This window comes from Ambystoma mexicanum, chromosome 4p, assembly GCF_040938575.1.
Source record: "Ambystoma mexicanum isolate Mex_15411 chromosome 4p, UKY_AmexF1_1, whole genome shotgun sequence".
NCBI lineage: Eukaryota > Metazoa > Chordata > Amphibia > Caudata > Ambystomatidae > Ambystoma > Ambystoma mexicanum.
Window position 1 is genome coordinate 88,834,099 of NC_090927.1, and position 27,326 is coordinate 88,861,424.

A 27,326-nucleotide genomic window follows, 5' to 3' on the forward strand; every position below is an offset into this window, starting at 1 on the left:
ACACCCCTTGTCTTTATATCTCTCTTCATTTCCAGTCTTTATTATACTCACACTGAGGTAGATGCCACTATGAGCTCCCCTACTACAGGAACTGCTTTTGATTTGCTTACTTCCACCAAGGTAGTGGCTCCTATAGTTCTCCCCACAAAGAGTTCTCTTTTTGATATACTCCATGATTACTATGCAAGCACGTACTTTGTAGTGATGAGATATAAGAGAAATGCAGAGGAAGATAATGAAGGTATAATACTTATCTAGATAATACAGCACACTTGAGTAATATCATATGGTATCAGCACATGGGAAAGGCAGGAGAGAAAACATCTAAGGAGCTACATGGGTTCCCTAATACCTTATGCTTTGGGAACCTCTAATATATTCATAGCCACAGAAGCATCAGTGAAAAAAGTATATTTCCTGACACATCTCGCACTTTGCCTGACAAGAAGACAGTTCTAAGGCAGAACAGCATCCATAGTGTGGATGAATAGATTTAAAGACAAGGGAGAAGCCAGAAACAAAGCATCAAATAATAAAATATGAACAGCCTGGAATTAATGGCGCAGGAATCAAGATTGAAGAAAACAAGATTGATTCTGCAATGCAAAGATAAGAATGGAAAGGAAATAGGAGAATGCTGGGAAAGAGGTCAACTACAAATCAAAGGAACAGTGCTCACGTATGGAGGATGGGTTGATGGACTAGTTGTGTGCAACGCAGAAGCTTTAACCGGACAGTGGGAAGCAGTTGTGGCAAATGCAGAAAAAGAATGCAAAGATCAATGGCCGAAGATTGCAAGATTGTTGACATGGGTCGACGATAAGGGAGGACCATTGCGGATACTACCCCTAAAGAATGCGTCCTTATGCTTCAGAAACAATGGTACGAGGAAGGTTGGAGAGAATCGCCAGTGTGGCCGAATGTCTGAAGGTATGAAGGAAGGGACAGGCGTCCTGATGGATCACTATTGGGCTTGTGGGTCCAGAGCCTACATGAAGCTGCCCAAGGACTGGGGAGGGACGTGTTCCTTGGTGCTCATCTATGTTCCAGCATTAGTGATTCCACAGAGAGACCTGAACATTGGTGAATTTTCAAAAGCAGATGCCTAGTTAAGAAGGAGAAGATTGCTTACATTTCTCAATCAGCAAAAGCAATAGAAGCCTTTGATGCTATTCCATACAGGCACAGGTTGTTTAGCCAGCCTGCTGCAATATTCACGACTAGATAACCAGATGGGAGCTTCTGCATACCATCAACACCATTATAAAGGGATTCAATTCTATCAACAAAGAACTCAGGGCCATACGACTGATGACCCTACAGAATAGATATGTCCTTGACATGATCACAGCGATGGATGGAAGAGTTTGCGCCAAAATCGGGCCATCATTTTGCACGTTCAAACCTTATCACGATGACGAGAATGGGACCTTGACAGAGGCAGAAATGTTATTTAGGGGTCACCAGACGTCACAACTGCAACCCCTATGGTCTCCCTTGCTACCCCTATGGTCTCCCTTTCTACCCTTAAAAAATGTAAAAAGGTGTCCTTTTTTAAAAAACATTTTTTTAATGAAAGCTTTTGGGCTGTGGCCAGCACCATGTGGCTCTTTGTTTCTGAGTGGCTGGAATTTTTGGTCGGGCCTCTTAAAAAAATATAAAAGAAAAAAGAACAGGGGTTCCACAACACTTTTAGCAGTGACCATAAATCGGAAAGAATAGGAATACCAAATAATGTGTCTTTCTGGAATTCTATATAATAATTGCAAGACACATTTAAGGTTTACTTCAGACACACTTTGGGGGGTGAGTCACTGATTTAGTCTGTCAAGCAGCCTTTCATCCTTCTGAGGTCGATAAATGAGTACCAACACAGGTTGGGTGATATTGTGTGTATATTTCTTCTATATAAAGCGCTTAAGTGTAAGTGCTATATAATAATACATCATTATCATTTGGCCATGGACGTCTGCTTGCATTCACAGTAATTTGGTAATATGGTCTATACACACTGATATTAATTATGCATATGGCGATCCATTCTTGTATGAAATGTACATCACATTATAGTGATATCGTAACCATATTTTTCGTAGTGTACGTAGGAACAATGCTATGAGATGCCACTTTGTTTTCTCAAGGGGTGAAAGGTCATGTGCCATCGCTTCCCGCAGTATAACGTCAGAGTGGGGTCAAATTACATCACTTCCTGTGATGTCAGAGGTCAAGGGTCATGTGGTGTCACTTCTGCTACCCCTGGCACTTTGGTGAAATGGCGTTCCTGGACAGAGACCATAACATTGCTGATGAAACTGCACAATCAGATGGAAGACGAAACAGACGACATTTTAGATGACGGTTGGTTTGCGTCCATTTTCTCATGGGTTCCACAATGGATGGCGAGAATCTTCATGTTTCTTGGAGCAGTATTAGTGATGGGGATGTTTGGATTCTGCGTAATCAAGATAATAATTACACAGTGCAAGAAGACAGCAAAGAAGTAAGTAGGAATAAAGATTATGATCAATGTCAAATCATGGTTTGGACCCAAGGAGTTGACAGTGAAGATATCAGAAAATATATAGAGGCCAGCATCGGAGCAATTGTAGGAAGATGGGTCTGTTGTAATCCGAATGGACAGTGCAGCTACATGACCTGGAGTGTAGATAAACATGTAAAGTCAGCAGGATCCCTGAAGGGAGTAGTGTAGATCTGGACCCCGAAGAAGCACTTCTTCAAGAGAAGAAATCAAAATGTGGAGATTGGTGAAAGTGTGGTGTGGTCAATGAATCAACCAGAGAGATAGTGTAGTGGAGCAGCCAAGTGCCCCTGCAGGAAGTCCTGCCCCTGCAGGAAGTCCCACCCCTTGACACCTATATGCTGGAAAACAGAAAATGTGCATGCTTGACACCAGCAATTGAGACTATTCTGCAGAGAGTCTTCGAGAAAAGGTATCCACTAAGAAAACTCTATTTGATGTATACCCAAAGAGATGACAATCTCATGGAGGTGCCTGAAGGAATATGAAAATGAGAGAAAGAGAAGTTGGTGACGTCACAATAGATGAGCATGACGCACTGAGAAGACTGGCTGAAGAAGAGAGTGTATGGTCCTTATACAATCTTACAATCTGATGACAAAGTAAACAGTCGAGTAAACTTTCATATGCAAAATGAAGATTGCACACATGAAGAGCACTGCAGCAAATGCAAGTCGTTTAATAACTGTACTGATGCAGCAATGCAAGTCGATTAGCTATAGGTAGTGAATAGACTACAGGCGAAGCTGCCATTATATAGAAGCTGGACATCAGTGTCACAACTTTAGTAAGCTCAAACCCGTGGAGAAGGGCTGAAGCTGTGTTGCAGCACAGAAGCAGCTGGAATCGTGGAAGACTCAAAAAGGGCTGTCTGGCCTAGTGTCAAGGATGGAGCTGCCAAGAACTTGTTATCTCTCCTTGAAGGACAGTGAACATGAGATGCTGAATTATTCCTTGCTAAGTTGCAGAGAAAGAACACCATGAGTGCCAAGTTTTATTCACTTAAGACAATTAAATGTTAGAAAATGGCCCGAATTGGAGTCTCCTGTCACGTGAGCTATCAATGGAAATAGAAGTTGGGCATGCGGCTCTAGAACTTAGATAGCACATGCTCACTCTCCCTTATATTCCCAGAGATTAGAATACACTGCAAGGCCAAGTTCAAAGACAATCTGCATGGCAGAAAGCATGGGTGATGAGAGATGATGGGCTAATTGGGTGGGAAGTGACATTATGTCCACCTCCTGGCACCTGCGGTAAAGCTTAAATGATGCTAGTGAGTCAAATGTTCCAGAAAGGCACAAGCGTGCCAACCAATTGTAGAAGGCTATATGACAAAGGGCCTTATAGTTTGAAAGCCAATGATGTACCGTGCATCTAATAAGTGTCAATGATTACTTGCACTAGGGGGAGGCATGAGTTGTCCACCTGATTGTAGAAACCCAATCACAACCCAATCCCGTACAGAAAATACACTTACATGTTCATTTTTAGCCGTCCACAACCCCCGTAGGTTTCACTTATTTGCCACGTAGTACGATGTCACGTATGACAGGTTTTGACTATATAAATGTAATTTTATTATGAAATGCTTTAAGAGAATGCTGCGTGACGTCCATTGTAACTCCCTGTTTTAGACAATTGATAATAAAACAGTAACCACACTTTGCCATCTTCCTGAGTTCGTTTGATTATTTGGTGTAAGAGTTACTCTGGATCCCATCTACTTCATGACGTGCTACTACATATAAAAAGGGACATAAGCTCACTTCAATTCAGCAGGTTCCCACGTCTATTCTGAGGTCATGGTAAGGGAGCCAAAGTTCAAGCTGGCTTCCGGGCATGAGCTGTTTGAGGGGATTTTCCCCAACCCCGCGCCTCTGGCACAGCTGTGTGTGCACTAGTCCGATCTGCAGCAAAGAACACCTAGGAGGGGTTGTCCATCGGATGCAGCCACAAGGCCTCCACTCCAGGACTATCCCACACAGGCAGACATGGGACACCACCGGCAGTGACAAGTGGCATTGCCAGCTGTGCTGGGGTAGGGGAAGGTGCATCAGGTCAGGTATTTAGGCCACCGCAGCCACCACCACCACAAGCACTGGGGCACACTGGGCACCTAGCAGACCCAACCACACAGGGTGGGAAATGGTGTCCCGGATGCTCCAGAAACAAGCCTCTGCAGTGGGTCCAGGAATCCTGCGACAGTGCTGATCGGGGTCTGACCTTAGGGGGGTGAAGGGAACGGGGTCCAGGCAACAGCCCCAGCCATGTACCTGGGAGTGTCCCTACGGTATTGACATTCAAGCAACCCTCAAACAGGTAGAGCAATAGGAGGAATCCAGGGCCACAGGTGCACTTGAAATGTCAATGTGTCCTGCAATTCACACTGATTCTCGCAGCTAGCTGAATTCTTTATCAATGCACGATCATTCCCCAGTCCCTTAGATGGCAGAAAATTAAGGAGAGAAGCAGCCATTCTGACCATTTTTATAGAAATAAACACCCTTGGACTTTTCATAAGAGTCAGCATGGTTATTTGTGACGGGCCGCCCCATCTCACCCCCTCTAAATAATTGCTTATAACTCCTGTTCTGTAGCAGATCTAACATTAAATATGGTTGATCGTACTGGATCTAATGAATATATAATGAAATGAAGGACTTTTTTCCCAAAATTGTTTTGAGGGGGCCATCCCCCTCCTCCTTTGCAGCCAAGCATTTCAGCAGCTGTGTGTGATCTAACAAAATAAATGCCTGATCATACCGGATCTAACATATATCTAACCAATTAAATCGATTTGTGTGCATTTTTTGGTTGAGGGGGGCTAACTAGTGCACTACGGCCCCCGTATATATATGCGCTTATAACTCCTTTTCTGTAGCAGATCTAACATTGAAAGTGGTTGATCATACCGGATCTAACAGAAATTTCATAAATTACATACATTTCGGTACTATTTTTGATTGAAGGGAGGTGACTAGCTTACTATGGGTTAGCACCCCTCTAAATAATTGCGTATAACCCCTGTAGCAGATCTAACATTAAAAATGTTTGATTTAACAAATATGCATTGAAATAAATTAAATTTTCCCAAAATGATTGCAGCCAAATATTGCAGCACCTGTGTGTGATCTAACAAAACAAAATGCCTGATCATACCGATCTAACGTATATCTAACCAATGACATCAAATTCTGTACATGTTTTTGTTGAGGGGGGGCTAACTAGCTCAATACTACTGCTTAGCCCCCATCTAAATAATTGCTTATATCTCCAGTTCTGTAGCAGATCTAACATTGAAAATGGTTGCTCATACCGGATCCAATGAAGATCTAACAAATGACAATTATTTTTGTACTATTTTTGATTGAGGGGGGGGACTGGCTTACTACAGGTTAGCCCCCTCTCTAAATAATTGCTTACAACCCCTGTTGTGTAGTGGACCTAATGTTGAAGATGGTTGATCATACCGGATCTAATGAAGATCTAACCAATGACATACATTTTGGTCAATTTTTTGATTGAGGGGGGCTGGCTGCGCGTTAGCCCCCCTCTAAATAATTGCTTATAACTCCAGTTCTATAGCGGATCTAACGTTAGTAATGGTTCATCTTACCAGACCTAACGAATATGCATTGAAATGAATGAGCGGGGACCGGTCCCTCCCTTCTTTGCAGCCAAATATTACAGCACCTCTGTGTGATCTAACAAAACAAAATGCCTGATCTTACCGGATCTAACATATATCTAACCAACGACATCGAATTTTGTAAATGTTTTGGTTTGGTTGAGTGGTGGCTAACTAGCTCACTACAGGTTAGCCCCCTCTAAATAATTGCCTATAACTTGTGTTATGTAGTGGATCTAACGTTGATAATGTTTGATCTTACTGGCTCTAACAAATATGTATTGAAATTAATTATTTTTTTTCCAAAATGTTGTTGGGAGGCCAACTCCCCTCTCCTTTGCAGCCAAATATTTCAGCCCAAAAAATGCCTGATCATACCGGATTTAACGTATTTCTAACCAATGGCATCATATTTTCTGTGTTTTATGGTTGTGGGGCCTAACTAGCTCACTACAGGTTAGCCCCACCTCTAAATAATTGCTTATAACGCCTGGTCTGTAGCAGATCAAATGTTGAAAATGGTTGATCTTACCAGAGCTAACGAATATCTAACAAATGCCATACATATTGATCCATTTTTTATTGGGGGGGCCAGCTTCGGGTTAGCCCACTCCACTAAAGAATTGCTTATAATCTGTAGTGGATCTAATGTCAAAGATAGTTGATCAAACAGCTCTAACAGAGATCTAACGAAACAGATATTTTTTTGTAAAAGATCATCAAAAGGGAAGGCTAACCCAGGTGAGGTAGCTTTAAAGCATTCTGATTCCTAAAGGTCAACAGGCTTCTTAGGGGTCCCTTACCCACACTCAGAGCCCCCTGGTTTTACAACGTTCAACCGGTTTCTCAGGGCTCCTTTCCCCAAGCTCTAAATTCCTTCTGGTTAACAATGGTCAGCGGATCTCTCAGGTTTCTCTTCCCCAAGCTTTAAGTACTTTGATTCACAAAGTTCAACAACTTTTCTCCATTATTCAACAAGACTCCGAGTTCTCCTTCCTAATGTTCAAAGTCTCTTGTCAGGCTATTTAACAGTCTCACTATATTTGACAGGTGCTCTGGATTCGCTTTCTCAAAGCTCAAAGCACTTTGAATAGTTCATAATATTGAACAGCAGATTTCTTGGTCTCCTTGATTACTTTCATTGTTGGTTGGGGCCCTCTGGCCTAGGCGCAGTTGATAGACTGCATCGTGCACCCATTACAGGTAGCACAACCATATGCCCTTAGCTTCCAAAGCTTTTGCTCACGCTTCAATGTGTTCCCCTTTTCTGTTGGTCATTATTTGCCCTTGATACTTGCATGGGTTTACCCATTGTTCAGAGACCTTTCAATGCATATCTTTCCTTGGACGAGGTCACTCTGATACAACGTTTTACACACTTTTAGCTTTCAAGTCATTGTTCACTTCTACACTCGACTATCCTCTGGTTAAGGCTTCTCGCCATCGTTCAGAGACTTCGACAACGTGCCGACTGCACACGACCACTTCACTACATTGTATCAATTCAGTTCATTATTCACTTCTACACTCGATTATCATCTGGTTAAGGCTTCTCACCTTCATTCAGAGACTTTCAACAACGTGCCGACTGCACACGACCACTCCGCTATACTGTATCCATTCACTTGCACAGCAGGTTTCTTAACACATGAAACTCATTGGTTGCTCTATGGGATCTTGCCGCTTTCTCGCTTCCACAGTTTCTGCCCTTAGGCACTGCTGGGTCACTTCTCCACCCAGGGGAATGAGCGGTCTGAAGCCACCAGTAAGGGACCGCCTGCCTGCCTGCGCAGCTTCCTCTTACTCCTGCTGCCAGCTCTCCGGAGACTCAATTCTCCCGCCACGCTCCGGCAGACAACTTCTCTCTGCTTCACCACAATGTCTTGGCATTCCAGTTTCTTCCACTCCACAACATCTGAGCTTGGCTTCCTTTCTGCTCCTCTCCCAACGCGTTCTGTTTGCTCTCAGGGGTTTCTCATTTTATATAGCTACCAGTCAATAATAAGTTGCAGGTGCGAGGTATCAGACTCAATTGCCTAACCGTATTAATGGGACATGTTTGGTTGAGCAAGACGACACAGAGCAACACAGGTTTGATCCCCGGGTCCGCGCTTGGAAACGTCTGGGTATTAATCGCGTTATAAATAACCAATCACATCATATCATATTATACTGGTGTGTCCTAAGGGAGATCTGCATTACGCTTTGAGGCTTCTTCCCTGTCCCAGTACGTGATGTAAATTCAGAGAGTAGGACAGGATATGAATGGCAATATCCTAAAAAGGCTGAGGGAGAGTAGGGTAAATCAATGTTGGAAAAGGGGGATACCATGTCTCGCCCTTAGGTACCCTTTCCCCAATCCCCAAGGACCCTCCACTCAGGAGATCCTCCCTCACTGGTCCTCCCCCAGGGCCAGGATTCAAAATCAATGGCCCTTCCCTGAACAGAAGATTTCTGGGGAGTGGAGGAGAGAGTGCCTTCAATGCGCGTTGGAGGGAGGTGTTGCACAAGAAAACCGAGGGGAAAAAATAACCTTAATTTGCTTTTGCGCCTATCGAGGTTATCTTGTGGAATCACCACGTGTACATTCCAAGAAATTCTGCATTCAGTTAAGGTTATATTTTAGGGGGACTCTCAACTTAGTTTCTGATTCAGGAGGTTTTGTGTTTGAAGGGGCCTGAGATCCCTCTACAAGACTTTTTGAATGTATTTGCAAGACCCCTTGATCAAAGTGGGGAACATCTCTCCCTAAGATTAATTGGGTTGGCAAGTTGGGAACTACAACTATTTTCCTTCCTAGAATAGATATAGGAATTTGAGTCAGTGGGTATTTCTGAGACTGGCCATGTACATAAATCACTTGTTCTTGTTTCTCTTCGGTCCACCCCAGTGGAAGCACTTCTGTTCTTATAGTACTTTCTTTACTTCCAGTGTCTAATTCAGCCCAAATCATGGGTTGAATGGATGATATTGAGTTGGAACATTCAAATATATTTACAGGACAATTTTTCACTAGATGACCAAACCCCTTGCAAGAATAACATCCCTGATATGGATGTATTACTGGGGGGTATTTTTCTTTTTCTATTGGTTCCCTCTGGGATTTAGCTCTTTCAATCCATATTTCATAACGAGGGTTTATCTGGGGAAGATGAATGTCCACTAACTTCCTTGTTGAACCATTAGAATGTTCTAAGTTTTCCTCAAAGTGTTTTGTTAAAGTCATGCTTCCCTTCTCTTCTTCTTTGACTTTGGATATCCCCATACCTGTTGAGGTACTAGCTGTATTTAATAATATAGTACATTTGTCAGAATCTTGTGATTCTATTTTGCAAGTTTTAAGACCTAGCTCTTTATTTCTTTCCATTACTGAGATGGGTTTCGAATCATTTTCTTCTGAGTCTGAATAGGAAAAAGGTTCCCTTAATATTGTGTACCTTGGAATTCTGAGTGGTTGGCCCCTTGTTATCTCAATGTGGTCACCAGAAAAATTGAAAAGGACACATTTTAGTTCATGCTCCCATGAGAGTATAGGCTGTAATTTTAATCCTGTTTCTTTTGATGATAACGTATATATGCCTAAACCATGGGGAAAACCAATTTGTAAATCCAAAGATATTATCTTGTCTCTCCCTAATATTCGACAATTGAAAGGACAGAAAAGATCATAATCATTTGCTTCTACGGATTTTCTGATTGAAAGTATGGCCCGAGTGTTTAACATCCAAAAGGTTACCCCTACCAGATGAGCTTTCCGATGGGAAAGTTCACTCTTTTCTTCATTATCCAGTGTTTTTATAATTGTTCCCTTGAAAGAATTCTGATTTATATCCATCTCTTCATTATAAGAACATGCAGGTAGCATAGATGTATCAACTTTCTGACCAGTCATACAATTCTGCATTGGGTTTTAATCTCGGTCTCCATCTCAAACCAAAAGAACTTTCCTCTTACATACATTTTCTATAGCTTGCATGATATTTTGTTAGATGGGACTGAACTTTTTCCAAGATCATCGTTTTATGACTTTCTGCAATCACTAATTGTAACTTTACTTTGTCTCCTGAGAGGGTTTTTACCCTTTAACAAAATCCTTCTTTCACCAAAAAAAAAGGTTCCCTTGTTTCATATCCTTCTTTTTCTGAGACCACCTGTAAAAAATACTTGATTAGGTGGGTTATCTTTTATTTGGGTCACTGCTAAGTCTGAAGGCATAGTTAAATCCTTTTCAGTTTCAGAGAAGGGGAAGTCATTGATAGTCTCCTCCTCTTCCCTGAAGCTGTGTATCCCCCTTTCCACATCATCCTTCTATACTACACTGGGAAGCCTTGCCTTCTCAATCACTCCTTGAGGGATTGTATGTCCCTGGTAAACATAGAATGACTTATTCCGATGAATTTGTATTACAGCTTTAAGCTAACCTTGAAAAATGTGGGTCTATCATCACTGCCAAGACCTCAATCCCAAATCAACATGCCAGCCCCAACCTGGATGCCAATCGGATACACTCGATTGTCCTCTAGTTAAAGCGTCTCGCCTTCGTTTTGAGACTTTTGACAACATGCCGACTGCACCCGACCATTCCGCTATACTTTATCCATCCACTTGCATTCACTTGTTTACCAGGTTACTTAACACATTAAACTCACTGGTCGCTCTATGGGATCTTGCCGCTTCTTCGCTCACATAGTATCTGCCCTTAGGCACTCCTGGGTCACTTCTCCACCCAGGGGAACGAGCACTCTGAAGCCACCAGTAAGGGACCACCTGCCCGCACAGCTTCCTCTTACTCTTGCTGCCGGCTCTCTGAAGACTCAATTTAGACCATCAAACGGCACCCAGAAATCTACAAAGATTACATACAATGGGGCCCTGCTGGTGTTGCCCACCTGGTAAACAAGGAATCTAAGATCTTAAGATTATGGGTGGTCGAGCTCTCCGGACAAAAACATGTCTGATCAAATGGAAACAAGTGGGGGAAGCAAGTGGGATTTCTCAACCCAAGTCTATAAGGTCCTCAGGACGAGTGTAGAGAACATTTTACTCATCACATCTAATAGTGACAGAAGCCTATAACTTTCTGGCTTCATTCGTTCTCCTTTTTTGTAGACCGGGAGCAGGATTGATTGCTGCCATGAATCGGTGATCATCTGTGATTGGCATACTTTGTCAAATAAGATCTCCAAAATCTTAACCCACCCTTTGGGTCATGTTTCAGTACTATCACTGCGTAATGCACGCCGACATGAAACTGAAAGTAAATTTACTGCGGCAGCCATTTTCGTGATATGGGGGGAGGAGAGGCTACTTACTAGGTAAGCAGCCCCTCCCCCCGACCTCTTAAAGCATGGGGCCACACCTATGGAGACCCTTGGGGGCAGATGGGTGATCATCTGCCCCAAAAAATGTTTTAAAAAATTGAAATGAAACAGAGATGTGGGTGGGGGTAGGGGACCACTAGCCACCAGGATTGTTTTTCCATGAAAGGGCGGTGGCCACCCCCCACCCTAAGTGGCTGGGGGCACCTTGTGTAGTCCTCCCTGGGGGCAGATAGGGGCAGACATCTGCACCACTGGAATGCATCCTACCACCCTAAACCACCAGGGAAAACTGTAGTGGAATGAGGGGTGGCCCTCCCCACACCCAAAATGAAGGGGGGGAATCTCATTCAGCCCCTCCCCCCCCGGGGGAAGATATCTGCTCCTAGGAAGGGGCATCTGACCCCAGGGAGGGCTGCATTAGGTGCCCCCTCATCCATTTGGGGTGGGGGGAGAGGATCACCACAAAACGTGGGACAGGCCCCCCAATAGATGGGGCAGTAGCTTTAGGGCACCCTGGGGGCAGATGGGCACACTAGTGTGCCCATCTGCCCCAAGGGAAGTTGGGTAAACAACAAAGAAAAAGAAAGGGTTTGCTCTCAAACTGCACACACACATAGAATAGTAAGCACAATGCAATTTAAATGGGTGGTTTTAATCAGTGCCGGTGCAGCCTGACACGTGTTTCGAGCTTCCCGCTCTTCTACTGAGGCTGCTTGTACAGAATTATAAAACATTGATGTAAAACAAAAACATATGTTGAGCACGATTCAATAATAAAACAAACAAGCCCCCAGACCCAGGGCAAGTAAGGCAGTTAGGGTATGCCAAACCAACACATAAGTATAGGTTAAAGTAACAGTCAGTTTCACTGAATGCACATTTCAAATCAACCCAGTTCAGAGAAAAGAAATTAAATTCACAAAAGGTGCGCAATTCGGTGGAATAAGCATATCACATTGTAAAAAATAAGGAGAGGGGGAAAGAGAGAAGAAAAAAGAACACAATTATTCAGTGAGAAAAGATGCTCATGGTAATCAGCCAGAAATACATGTATAGGGCCACAGACTATTGAAATTTTACCTTGATCTTGGCTTGTATAAAGTCTGGGTGCTAGAGAAAATGCAAAGTTAAATGATTGTGTCGAGGGGTAAATTAAGAATTAAAGATTAAATGCGAAAAACCAGGGTCTGCAAATGTGCTGCATAATAAATAAATATATATATATAATTATACCCCGCTTACCATTGATAGAGGTTGAATTATTTGGCAGAGTTAGACGTGGGCTCCCTATAAAACAAAGAGGGGATGTCTGTTTGAATGGAATTCTGACTAGCTAGATTTGTGTTGGTTTGGCATACCCTAACTGCCTTACTTGCCCTGGGCCTGGGGGCTTGTTTGTTTTTATTATTGAATCATGCTCAACATATGTTTTTGTTTTACATCAATGTTTTATAATTCTGTACAAGCAGCCTCAGTAGAAGAGCGAGAAGCTCGCAACACGTGTCAGGCTGCACTGGCACTGATTAAAACCACCCATTTAAATTGCATTGTGCTTACTATTCTATGTTTGTGCGCAGTTTGAGAGCAAACCCTTTCTTTTTCTAATTCCATTTTCCAGTGGGAATTTGGCAGGCTCCTACTCAAGCTCTCAGCCGCAGCCCTTACACAGCCACATAAGTTGCCGTCCTATGCGCTGTACCCTGCTGGCCCCTTTCTGTCACTCCTCCCCCAAACCCGTTAGGCCTTAGTGGCACAGCAGCTTGATTCGGCACAACTATTCCTATCACTAATATGGCTGTAACAGCTGAATACATTCTAACAAGAGATGACGATATTAAGGCTTTATTTGCCCCTAGGGGCTCGACATTGAATCCTTTCAAAAGGATGACATCTGAAGTAGAGGACTTACGATCTAAATTTATTAAGCTTGAACGCCTTAGCATCAGAGAGATTAATACATTTTGGGAAAAGACTACTCTTACCCATTATTTACATGAAAATAAAATACCAAGAGGTCTACGTATATTAATTCTACCGGATTTTGAAGACCCCTTAGATAATGACCTTGCCACAGACTGGGAAAGTAACTTATCCACCAGTTCCAATAATATGCTTAAGTTACTTATTGAACATGCCAAAAGAGAACATGCCAGAATTGTTGTCCAGATCGATAGTTTGAAAGAAGAAATTGTTCTCTATGATGCACCTAGCACTACGATTGATAAGAATTACAAAACTTTATATACCCGTCTACGCAAGCATCAGGATGAAGTCAAACTACGTAAATCACGGAAGTTCTCACGAGATGATAGAGATTACCGTGATAATAGGGTATATACTTATCAACCCAAATATGATCAAGTATCTCGCTCCCGTACGAGCAGTCTGGCATCATCCCTAGCTAGCTCTGAAGTCGATAGCTACAGTGACAAACCATCTTTTGAGACTAATTCCGAAGTAGGTATAGCTGCTTCTGAGCCTAATCCCTCTGATGATATTGAGTCCATAGAAGGGGAACAAATACCCATTATTCAGCCCACACCTTTTTTAGAACAAATACGCAGGTACAAAAAAGGCAACTGCCAAGCCGCACTAGCAGCGGCCAAAAAGGTTCGATTTCAACTACCCCCACCCGCCAATATTTCAACCCCAGACCCAAGCCTAGGGGCACAAGGGGTGGCCAACCAACCAGGCACAAACGCCCCAATCGCCCAACGCAGAGTCACCCGGGCATCATACCAACAGACTCTCAGGAATCAAATCAGATAGATTTAATTCATAACCTGAGTAGTTATTCGCTCTCCTCTGACGAACGTGCAGTCCTTAACTGAGGGCTCTCTTTTGCTCCTACTGGTTTTAACGAATATGTCCAAATTCAGATTGATTTATTCAAATTTGTTCGTAAATTAAAATTAAAGAAATGTTTTGCTACACAAGTTAAGCTTTACAAAAGTAAGCCCCAAGAACCACAACCATCTGACATCACATTACAAACTATGTTGAGTACTCATGTACTCATGTCTATTGATGAATATGGATTAGACCCTAACATGAATATAATGAACTTGATGCATGACCTTAATATCGAACAACAAAGTTTGAAAATAAAAGAATTATCAAACAAATCGAAATTCACTCCTGTATTTCCTAAGGATAATTTGATTGACACTTTCAACCAAGTCGTAACCAATGACATCCACAAATTACAAGACTCTGCCAAACATAAGAACACGAGATCTAACCTTTTTAGTAAAGAACAACAAGCTCTGCACAATCTGACCTCGATTGATACGATCATCATAAAGGAGGCAGATAAGGGAGGCAATGTTGTGATTCTGGACAAAGTAGACTACATTACAATGGGTCTTGCCCATCTTGATTCTCCTGGATGCTACGAAATTTTACCTGGTAACCTTACGACCTCCCTCCGTGCAACAATTAAATCAGTGGTTGACAAATGGCATACAGCAGGCTTGTTAACCGATGTTGAAAGACAATTCTTAACTGTTGATGGGCCAACAATGCCAACTGCTTATTTCCTGCCAAAAATTCACAAACCGTTGTCAAATTACCCGAAGGGAGACCTATACTGAGTGGAGGTGGTGGTATTCTGGAGCCCACCTCCCTGTATATCAATGAATGCATCTCACCATTAGTTAACAATATACCTACTTTCATCCGTGACACAATGCATATTCTCCAGATGCTTGACCAACTGCCTATGTTTCCCAATCTTGTCTTGGTTACACTTGATGTAAAAGCGCTTTATACATCCATCAATCACCAGCAAGCAATCAATAGTAGTGACTTTATCTTTCGTGCCCATTCAGCTTCATTCTTCGAACATATCGAAATGATCAAAGACTTATTATCTGTTGCTCTTACCAACAATGTATTCCTTTTCAATAACACTTATTACAGACAGCTGATCAGAGTTGCAATGGGGGCAAGTTATGCCCCTGCGTTAGCTAACATTTTTATGCATAACTATGAACAACAACTCGTTTTTTCTAACCAACTATTCACGCCACATATTCACATGTGGAAACGTTATATCGATGATGTGCTTTTGGTTTGGAATGGTTCTATTGAGCATTTGAATGAATTTGTTGCTTACCTCAATTCTAACAATTGGGGCATTCAATTTACACACACGTATAGCCCCATATGCGTTAATGTCTTAGACCTTACTATCAGTATCTCAGACAACCAGTTTGTAACTAAAACTTTTAGAAAATGTACATCCGTGAATTCAGTTCTGCATGCTACTAGTTGCCATAGGAAAACTGTAGTTTCTAACATACCCAAGGGCGAATTCATTCGGGCAAGACGGAATTGTCTGCTGACAAATGACTTTGACCAGGAATGTTCATTGATACGCCAAAGGTTTATTGCTAGAGGTTATGACTCACGCTCAGTAGCAAAAGCAGAACATGATGTACGGGCCATGAAGAGATGCGATCTACTCACTCCGAAAGTACGGAACGAGACTGTTCATTCTCAGAAACTCAAATTCATCACCAGATTTAACTCGGATAGTTCGGTGCTTTACAATATAATCAAACGGCATTGGAACATCCTACAACTTGATCGTGATATCACCCCTTGGGTGGACAACTCACCAAGTTTTATTTATGCCAAGGCAAACAACCTTAAGAACATACTTTCCCCCTCATTCATGTCAATCCCATCCAAGCAACATACTTGGTTACACCAGCCTCCACGCCCTGGCTTTCACAAATGTGGGGGTTGCTCTATGTGTTCACGTGCACTGGAGACCACCTCCATTGACTTCGGACACTTAGGTACACACAAGATTATGTCTTTTATCAATTGTAATTCGAAGTTCTGCATTTACTGTATTAAATGTGTCTGCGGCCTTTACTGTATTGGCAGTACTATACGCCCGCTGAAAACTCGCATCAGGGAACATCTGTACTCAATTACTCAATCTGATTCCAAATACCCCCTAGCTTTGCATTGGCAAAGATCCCATCAAATGGATGGATACCAAGGCAATGATCCAATTTGCTGGGATCATGAAGGTGTCCCTCCCGCAACGTGGGGGTAACCAGATACTTAAACTCAGACAACTGGAAGCCCGCTTGATTTGTCAATACCGGACTGTAGAGTTTGGCCTGAACACAGACCATGAACTATCTGTCTTTTTGTGATTGCATGTTGTTTAAAAGTTATTGCACATGTGTCTTTTAAGGTCTTTCCACATATTATGCCTAACAGGTATTGGTCATTTGTATTGATGTTAATGGTGATCAGCCGATGTCTACATGTGGGTCTTTCAGACCTATCATGAGCCTTTGCTCTCTTGCTTCGCAAGTAATTGTTGCACTCAATTTCCTCTGGGTCATTATCCAACTATTAGGCTATGCTCTTGCAAGCTCTACCATCCTAACATTCCTCCTTGTATACAATATCTTATCTATCCGGGCCCAGCGCCTCATCTTTAATTAATACCCTTGCCAGCACGGGCGTCACCGACTATACAAAACTTCTATAAATCTAACCAGGTCCAGGCGCCTCTTCTTTATTTAGCATCTGTGCCAGTACGCGCAATATCGTCTATACACAATCGATGCAGGCACATGTGTATTTACAATAAACTACTGCCATCCGTGCGAAGCCCAATTGATTTCAAACTTCAATTGATTAGTTAATTCTTTTCAAATGTATGTCTCTCCGCCTTGCATTCTGTTTGCAAGTCACTATTATTTGTGTATTTACCATGCGCATTCTATTTCCGGCATACGCACATCTCAAATATACCATTACCCATATCGAGTAGCCTTAATGATTTCAATTCCATGACACCTACACTAGTCCATCATGGCGTTCGCGCTTTCCCCTTAATTCTGTGGTGATTCGCCCGCGCACGGGCGTTTTCACTGTTGCTTCCATTGGCTCTAGTTCTTCACATAGCAGTGAACGTACTGGTGAGTCAACGCTGATAATTTGTACACGGACCCTTCCTGCGAGCATCACTTTACGATCAGTCATTGTTGACTCAGATGTTCGCAGAGATAGCCCACTTAACTGGCTAATTGACCCTTTGTTGTTTACTTTGTTTCTTGCCGCAATTGCATTCTTTGAATCCTGCCCGTGCCACAGCAATACAATAATTTACTGAAACGTCCTTTGTGCAACTGCAAAATAATGGTATGTCGTTTTTTCAATTTTAAATGACTGCTATGTGGAGATCTAGCTAGTCAGAATTCCACTCAAACAGACATCCCCTCTTTGTTTTATAGGGAGCCCACGTCTAACTCTACCAAATAATTCAACCTCTATCAATGGTAAGCGGGGTATAATTATATATATATTTTTTTATTATGCAGCACATTTGCAGACCCTGGTTTTTCGCATTCAATCTTTAATTCTTAATTTACCCCTCGACACAATCATTTAACTTTGCATTTTCTCTAGCACCCAGACTTTTTTACAAGCCAAGATCAATTTTAAATTTCAATAGTCTGTGGCCCTATACATGTATTTCTGGCTGATTACCATGAGCATCTTTTCTCACTGAATAATTGTGTTCTTTTTTCTTCTCTCTTTCCCCCCTCTCCTTATTGTTTACAATGTGATATGCTTTTTCCACCGAATTGCGCACCTTTTGTGAATTTAATTTCTTTTCTCTGAACTGGGTTGATTTGAAATGTGCATTCAGTGAAACTGACTGTTACTTTAACCTATACTTATGTGTTGGTTTGGCATACCCTAACTGCCTTACTTGCCCTGGGTCTGGGGGCTTGTTTGTTTTATTATTGAATCATGCTCAACATATGTTTTTGTTTTACATCAATGTTTTATAATTCTGTACAAGCAGCCTCAGTAGAAGAGCAGGAAGAACGAAACACGTGTCAGGCTGCACCGGCACTGATTAAAACCACCCATTTAAATTGCATTGTGCTTACTATTATATGTGTGTGCACAGTTTGAGAGCAAACCCTTTCTTTTTCTAATTCCATTTTCCAGTGGGAATTTGGCAGGCTCCTACTCAAGCTCTCAGCCGCAGCCCTTACACAGCCACATAAGTTGCCGTCCTATGCGCTGTACCCTGCTGGCCCCTTTCTGCCACTCCTCCCCTAAACAAAAAAGACATTTCAAAAGTATAGGCAGTCTTTTAGCGGGGGGCTTAGGGGCACCCTAAACCACCAGGGTAAATTGTAGTGGAATGGCGTGGCCCTCTCCCCCCACCCAAAATCAAGGGGGGCATCTCATGCAGTCCTCCTGGGGCCAGATATCTGCTCCTAGGAAGGGGCATATGACCCCAGGTAGGGCTGCATGAGAACCCCCCCATCCATTTGGGATGGGGGGAAGAGGGCAGAAATATTGCTACTGGCCCCCCCAAGCCTAGGGCAGTACATTGTACTAGTGTGTGCCCATCTGCCCCTAGGGAAGGAGCAAAACAATAAAAGAAAAACCAAACAAATGTAGCATTTTCCCTTTGCGCCCAGGTAGGTGCACCCACACATGTGAGGTACCGTTTTCGTCTGGACACCTGTGGGAATGCGGGACGGTAGACCATGAGTTGGTTGCGGCGTGTTTCGGTAGGTCACCAGAGTGAAATGTGCGGTAATTGAATTTTTATTCACCAAATTTCAGACTTTACCGGGGCTTGTGGGTAATAAAATCTGGGCTGCTTCGTGCAATTCAGACCTCTGTTTTAGGCTTGTGGTTTTGCTTGTTTCGTGAAACATTACAAAACAATTGTGATTTCCTAACTGCAAGAGTGGGAGGAATGTAGCGGAACATTGTTTTTCTCAAAATTCATAGAAGCCATTGCCGTACCAGGCCAACCACGTCCACCACATACCTTTTGTTCTGTAATGTTCCTGCTTTTTCCCCAAACTATGGAATTTATCCCTACATAGTTGTTGCCTGACCTGCGCAAATCACCCTTCCTAAACTTGGAATTTTGTCTACTTTCCAGAAATGTATGCCTTTCTGTCCTCCCATTCAGCTTTCTTACCCTTTTCTTTCATTCCGTCTCGCATGTCCTATTGGGAAAAAAAAGCCAAAATCGCCTACCTCACACAAAACGGTTGATAAACATATCAAAATATGTTTTTGAAAAAAAACGAAAAGGTTCTCACTTTTTGGTTATTTTCCCTCACGTCCCTACAACAAACTAGGATTCCTGGGTGGCATTACGACCGCCTACATGTCAGAAAAAAAGGGGCCAAATTTGGCAGAGCTATCTCTTGTAACAGAAAAGTTACAAGAGATTGAATGGCCACATACTGAAATCACCATAAAAAGCCCTTGGCACTGGGAGGGAAACCCCATGGCACTTAAGGGGTTAATCTAATTTTTAGCATTTGTGTATATTTACTCTCTTGTAAAGATAATAGGAGTTTTAAAATAGTATAGTCAAACAACATACCATTCCCAATATTAGCACCAACGTAGTTGAGTAGATACAAAGCATCCTCCTCTTCTATTAATTTCTAAAATGTTAAAACTACCTACAACTAGTCAACAATGTGTGTTTACCCGTTGTGGCGCAGTCAAACTTTAAATCATTCTCACAATCATGATGTCTATTGGCGAACCGGGGGGCAGGTGCTTTTATACAACCATCCCCTGAACACTGCCATGAGACGGAAAAGGTTAAAAACTCTGCAAAGGTACATGGGTCCTATGGGCAGTTAATTAACAACAACATTAAAGCGATCTAACGCTATGGGCTGAGAATTACAGGTAAAGCATTTTAAAGCCATCTGTAAGGATTTATCTCACACTTACGCCGTGCTTTGATGGATCCACTCCTCCTGGACAAAGCAGTACAAGAGTTGGCTTCACGTGCTGTGACGAAACTCAGTACCACAATAAACTAATTGTTTCACCAGCAAAGGTAAAGTTAAAAGGCTTAGGTAGCAAAAATACATGATGGTATCTCTTAACGGTGTAACCATGGGAAAAAAATAATCTCGTTAAAAATGGCTTATTTAAGCTCCAAAATGTGAAATATCACAAAATGTGAATTTGGAAAAACTAGCAAACTGTCAGGTTTTAGCCCCATGAGCATTTTATTCCATCAGGTTGAAAGCATCTGAAAACTGTTTGCTTCTTGTTTCCAAAGCAGTTCAGCTCTGTATTTTAGTTTTGCCTCCAAATTAATGAAGCAAGCTTTACAAATCGGAATTTGGAAACATTGGCAAAATGCTAATTTTAGGACCCTTGACGAGAACTACAGCAGCATTACATTTGCTTCCTCTATTACCCAGGTAGTCACCTCTTGTGGGATCAGCTGTGTCCTCCCTGCTCTGGCCCCATCAGATCTGGAGTGACCTGTCTCCTGCAGAGTAGTGGGGCCTTCTTGCTTTATTGTAATGAGAGGACTACTGCTCTGCAGGAGTACAGGGATGTGTAGTGGCTAAACCGCCTACTCAACCCCACACTACTGCAAAAGAAGCAATGATCCCGATAAAAGGCAAACAGCCATAGCCCGAAAGGTAGATCCCCTTCTCTTCTTCTAGTAATGTGGGCAGGCTATAGCTTCAGTAGCTTCAGGTGGGACGTGAGCTGAATGAGGTGATAACAGTACCAACCCAAACAGCAACAAAGCAAAGACTACAAAATAAAAGAATGCCCAATCAAGATTCTATACAAATATAGACTTAGGTAGATGAGCCTGGTGTCCAGGTCCCAACTTGGCACAATGTCAGTGATCAAGAAAAAGTCTTGTGAGACAAAAGCAGAAAATGAGGCTTAAAAGTCACTATGGTCCCGGAATGTGGCACAGGGACTTTTTATACTAAGTTATTTTCTTTCTTTGGTGCACAATAGTGTTGAGCAGGTTTTTTGATTCTGAACCAGGAGTTTGGAAACTTTTGGCATTGGCCTGAAGGCGAGTTGTGGGTCAGCAGTGGCAGGTCCCATGATGCTGTGCTGTTCAGCTGCAACATTAAATTGCAGGCTAAATACTCTAGGAATGGCACGTGGTGTTGGGTCGGTGCTGCTGGGAGACTCAGTGACCTCGGGGACAGAGAAGCTGCAACTTGCCTTTTACAGTGAGACTTGGCTGGCTCTGTATGGCATCAGGGCACTGCTGCAGTACCAGCCTGTAGCTCACATAAACTGGCAAACACACAACAGTGTCAAGTTGAGGACACAGAAGATTCAGTGGGTCTCAGAAGTGATGACGGCAGAGTTTTGGTTTCAGTGTCGAGCAGAATCGGAGATGTCGAGGCTGTTGGGCATCGATGTCAAATTGATTTGCATTTCATAACAATACAAGCATTAATGTTTTTTGTAGCCTGCGTCTCAGATGCTTGCCGCAAAGAAGAATGTAGTTTAAAGCACAACGCTTTCTGGCTCTGTCAACACCGTCTCAATGGTACTTGAAGTGAACACTTTTTAACCCTGTCTTGCAATATGAAGGGATCAGTTGTGGACAGTGTATATTCACTGGTGCTTGAAGAGAGAAGCTGTCAGAGGTTCTAGCCCAGAATGCACATATGTCAATATCCAACTCTGTATGTATTTACACAATCCTGTTAAAGTCAATAGTCAAGTTTCAGACTAATATGGCTTTCCTTAGATTGATAGCTGTTCAAATCACATGTGTAGTTCTGCAGTTTATGACAATCTTCTTTAGGAAAGGTACCTTTTACGGGGGGCTTGCACTTCATTCCACATTGGAAATAGCAGCACTTCTGATCTCCATCACAATCATAGTCACTCTTGCACTGATCCTTCTCAGCCTGAATGCACACAATGGTGTCTGCTGGACATGCACCTGGTTTTTCTATAAATAAAACAAATACATAGGTTAACCGAAAAATGTCTAAAAATGTCTACCGCTCTAGAAATATGACATGCGGCAAAACACAGCACTCAAATCAAAGCTTTACTGCCTGAGGCATTCGGCACATGCATCTGGTTTAGAATCTCCTTTCCATAAGAGTAGCATGTCTGGAGGTGCTGCTACGGCGCCTCTAGAGAACCACAGGGAGAGATGGGCAGGGGCCAAAGTTACATCATGCTTGATTGCATGGCGGCAACAAACAGGGCTAAAGCAGGAGGGATAGGTTTGGAATGCACTCCCCATTGCCCTCAGAGCAGAAACTTCTCTCCTTGCCTCCCATAAAAACCTGAAAACGTCCCTCTACAACTAACAACTCCTCAACTAAGATTGGTGCCCTGCTCCCAGGGTGCCTTGTGCCAGATTTGGGAGTCTCTCTGCTCTGGAGAGCCGATGCCTCTCTGACAGTGTATGTCTCACTGGACTAGACACAGCTGTCCTGTGTGCTCCTTTACCTGTCTGCCACCGGGGCCCCTTTCTGATCACTGGGAGCTCCCCAGAGATTGGTGCCCTGTGCCAGATCTGGGAGTCACACTCCCTGCTCTGGCGAGCCAATGCCCCTCTGATATCCTCATCAGCTATAATCCAACAGCTGGCGACAAAGGCGGAATGGGGGAATGAGAACGAAAGCATGCCCCTCATACTCACACCAACGCCTGCCAAGAGGGGACCCTCTCACATACCCATCTCAGAGTTGGGACACCATCGGCCCTAGTCCCAAAATGGGTACTCTGGGTCACGAGATTAGAGCGATTAGTGAGAATGAGAGGCCCTCTAAGAAGTCCACAATGCTATTCTACACAGGGTCAGGTCGCTCTCACGAATTTACCGAGGGTAGAGCGCACAACGACCTACTCAAAAGTGGAGGGAACAAAGAAGACAGCACCCAAAGTAGCCAAAATACCTACACACTACCAACCGCTGCCAGAAAATCTCACTACTGCAGCGGGAAGATGGTCCACATGGAGTGATGCCCAGAAAGAGGAGTGGAATGTACCAAGTGCGGCAGGCTAAACTACCTTGCAAGTTTGTGCCATGCAGGCACCTACAAACCACCCTCCAGATCCCATCTACCTATGAGACAAGAGGTCCGCCAAGTGGATGCCAGACACAGCCAGGAAGATTCAGAGGAGGAGCTTGCGATATTCCTTATCACCACATTAGGATGCAACTCACAGTGCCAACCGTGTTGCAGAATCCCAGTAGAGCGAGCGCCAATGCCAGCATTAATAGGCACAGGTGCATCTGTGAACAGCTCAAATCAAGAACATCCGTCAGACCCACAATAGTGAAAATGTTTACACATGAGCGAATCCCTCTCAACGGTGTAGCCCAAGCAAGCTCCCAACATTGTCACAGTTTATTAAGCAGTCACGTTCAACTCAGGGAGTTCCTTCCCTCCCCAGTCAAGGTGGCACAAAGCATTGTTATTTTAGTTTAGTTTGGTAAGGCCTCCTACCCGTCTCGCACCAAACCCAAACAAATACCCAGTGTCACAACGGACTAGGAACCAGGCCGGTGTGTGTTTAAAATATATATTTATACATTTATTGAATCAAGATTTGACAAACAGACTAACGTCAGCCACCAATGCTGTGGCAACACAAGAACAAACATGACTTCCGTAATGGCACCAACACAGAGATAATACTAAGATATGCAGTCATAATTTCCCGCAGCTTTCCTATCTAATCACTCACCAATACAGTAAAAAGAAAAATTCAAGGCACACAGTGATTGCTTATTTGATCATACTACTTTTTCTCCCAGCAACTCCCACCCTCCAAACATCAATTAGATTTGACCCCTCTGAATGGAAGGCAAGTGGCAGGGACTGGGAACACAATGGGAAAATCCTTTTGCGTTCTGATAGAACAATTCACCCTTTGGAACAGGGATTCAATGTGAAAAAACATTTTGGAATTTACACCACAGATGCAATATGATGGAAGGAAAAGCAATGGGAAAAATCGTTTTGCCACAAATGAAAATAACAGGCAGGGCTTTGTGGTTTGGGTCAGACCACAATGGGAACAAAGGGGCAATTTCGTTTTTTCCCACCACACACGCAAAGGAAATTCAAGGCTTCACAACTTTGTTTTGCACCCTGCACACTCACTTGGAAACAGGGTTTTGGGATAGTTTCTTTTGAATTAAGGACCCTCCCTTTCTGTACCAAAGTCAGGGGTTTTCTTACAAATAGTCAACCAAATCTTTATGTCTATACCGGCTCAAAACACACTGGGAGGAGCTTGTTAGTTTTGAATGCTAACAAAACAAATCCTGCGATTTCTATAAGGGAATTAATTGATTTACTGTAATTAAATATGCCAAGGATCTACACAGACCAACAGGGTAGTTTGCTATGGGGAAATAACTAGAACAATACTTGAGAGAAATGCATGACCTACACAGTCTATGGCCTTGGGATAGTTTTACATACAGGAGAGGCCTTGTAGTGGGCATCAGGGAACAGCAGAGCACCTCTGGGACAGCAAGGGTATCAGTCAAGGATAGTCCGCTCTGGCTCCTCCAAGGGGCCCCAGTCAGCTTCTATGTCTACTTGTCCCTGTCTCCAAAGCAAGATTTGGGGCCTCTCTGTTTGGGCGTTTCTCGCAAGAGTTCAGCAGCAGGTTACCTCCCGGAATAAAGTGGAAAAAAGCTCTGTTCTGTCTTCTTATGGAGCAAATGATGTCACATGCTTGTAATGATTCCTGCGGAAAGTATTTGTTGGTTCTCTCCACCCACCTCCCCCCTGTGTGCTAATAAGACAAGGAGTTGAGGGGTGTGGGTTAGGGAAAACAAGGGAGGAGAAAGCTTTGTCATACCAAACTGACATGTGGGTTTTGCATGTTTAAACTCTGCATGTTTAAACTCTGAAAATCTATCAACATGGTAAGTACCCTGATTTTTCAAATCTTTGCATATACTTTTAAGAACTGCATTTTAAGGCAAATCAGATGATACTAATCTGAATTTGGTCAAGCCCATCCTATGCAGATACCGTTTTTCTTCATTTACTCAGGAGTGTCACAACCACAGCCCCTGGCCGGAACTACCTAACCAGATGGGCTGCATCTAGTACCCCCATCAAGGCCTCAGGGGCCTTAACATTCGCTCCCAGACTCACTTGGAGTCAGTCCTGGCGCCTTTGGCACCAGGCTCATGTGATAAGGCAGTAATCTGGGCCCATAGGGCATTGCGCAACAACATGGAAGCTGAACCATGCGGTCTAGCATTTTGGGTGTGGCAGGCCCAGGGATACCTGGGATACCTGCAGGCTATATAAGCCACGGCCAGACTACAGCACACGCTTCGCGTTGCTCTGCCTGTGGCATCTAGACGTTCACCGCAGTCAGCTAGCATCTTTATTCACACGCCGGCCCTGATCACCTGCAAGAACAAAAGGAGACATCATTAGAGTTTGCTTACCTTCTGGGAGCAGCCTCAGCATTCCGCTCCAGGATTCTGAACAGACAACATCTCTGTGGATCTCGTCTATCCGAAAGCCGCTACTCTAGAAAGAAAAAGACAGAGAAAAGCAACTTAGTAAGCGTTTACTTGGACATTCTGAAAAAACATATCTTACCTGTATTGAGTAGAAGGCCCGGGCCCGAATCCAGAGTACCAGCAAGCGGTCCGCTCTTTTCTACTTACCACTCTTCATCAGCTCGGCACACGCATTCCAGACAGCATTGCGACCTGCAGAAAGACAAAAAGGTTTGCACAAAGAAGCACATAGCGGCGCGCTTCGCGCTAAATTACCATCTTGTGCACAAAGCTGCGCAACGTCATAAGTACAGCATCTAAGAGAGACAGAAGGGAACAATTACAAAACAAGAACAGCATTCACACCTACCATTTAAGGAAAGGAAAGAAGGGTCAATTACAAAAAACAAGAACGCATTTACAAGACAGACTTACCTGAAGAAACGGAGTCGCAGCTGGCCTGGACCCATAATGTTGCCCGAGTGAAGTAACTAGGCAGCGACAACTAACCCAACGCGCCCCTGCTCGGAGAGGCAGGACGGAGAGCGCTCTAAATCAAGAAACAAGGTGAGAAAAGCGCCAAGGGGGTTCTAGGGTCCGGAAGGGAGGTGGGTCCTGGGCCACCAGAGACAATTAAGCTAAGTTTCGCTCCTGTAGTTCAGACTCGGTCTTCAGCCACACAAGGTTCAAAGGGGAAAGGTCCAAGAGTGCAGCGGTCCAGACTGGGTGCGGACCCCGTGGATACCAGGTGAGCGTTACAGGAGCCGCATCAGTGAAAAATATGATGATTCATCATACAAATGTTAATTTGGTCCTTCACCCTCCCACCAACTTTCAAATCCCTTGGAACCATGCAAAGGCCCAAATCAAACTTTTCTTAAAAATCGTTTTGGCATGGTTCAAAGGGGATTTCTGTCACCTTTAATAAAAGTCAGGAATGAGCGTTGTGGCATATACACTGCCCTTTGTATGAAATAAAATGAATTAAACCCCTGCCTCACAGGTATCGCTCACCCTCCCAGACCCACGTTTTTTTAAGTTTCATTTATCCATAAACATATGACCAGCCAGATGCTGGCTCATGTTCATCATTTTTATCTTAGCCTATCCCTCCTTGGCCTCCCAAGGGTCCTGGCTATAGGTTAATATGCATTTTATGGGAGTTGTGACCTCAAGGTCGCTTCTGCTGAAAAAACAGGCACGTATTTATCTATTTCCACTGTGTTATACATCTCGACAGTGTATTTCTTTGTATTTTAAGCAACAAACCTGATTGATTGCTGACAACCAGACCTCCCTCTTTGGGACAAGCAGAGGATAGGTGTTTGAGGATAAAGTTTCAGTTCAGTAGACATGCCCAGCTGCATGAACAATTCTGTAAGAAATGGTATTGAACTCACACGCAATGCATTTTACATGAAGCATTTTATAAAGCATCCGGGCCATCTGTCCATGTGTAATGTATTTCTTTAATCTCACAGTTGCAAAAGACATGAGTATCACTTCAGGATTGTTCAT

At 43.3% G+C, this 27,326-nt stretch overlaps 1 protein-coding gene across 1 annotated transcript in view; it reads right to left on the minus strand.

Moving 5' to 3' along the window:
- LOC138452546 (WAP four-disulfide core domain protein 5-like) overlaps positions 1-27,326 on the minus strand; it is a 449,051-nt gene that overhangs the window by 16,958 nt on the left and 404,767 nt on the right. The window contains exon 3 of the mRNA XM_069604991.1: positions 22,122-22,262. Within this exon, the coding sequence (XP_069461092.1) occupies positions 22,122-22,262 (141 nt within the window). The remainder of the gene's footprint in view (positions 1-22,121; positions 22,263-27,326) is intronic.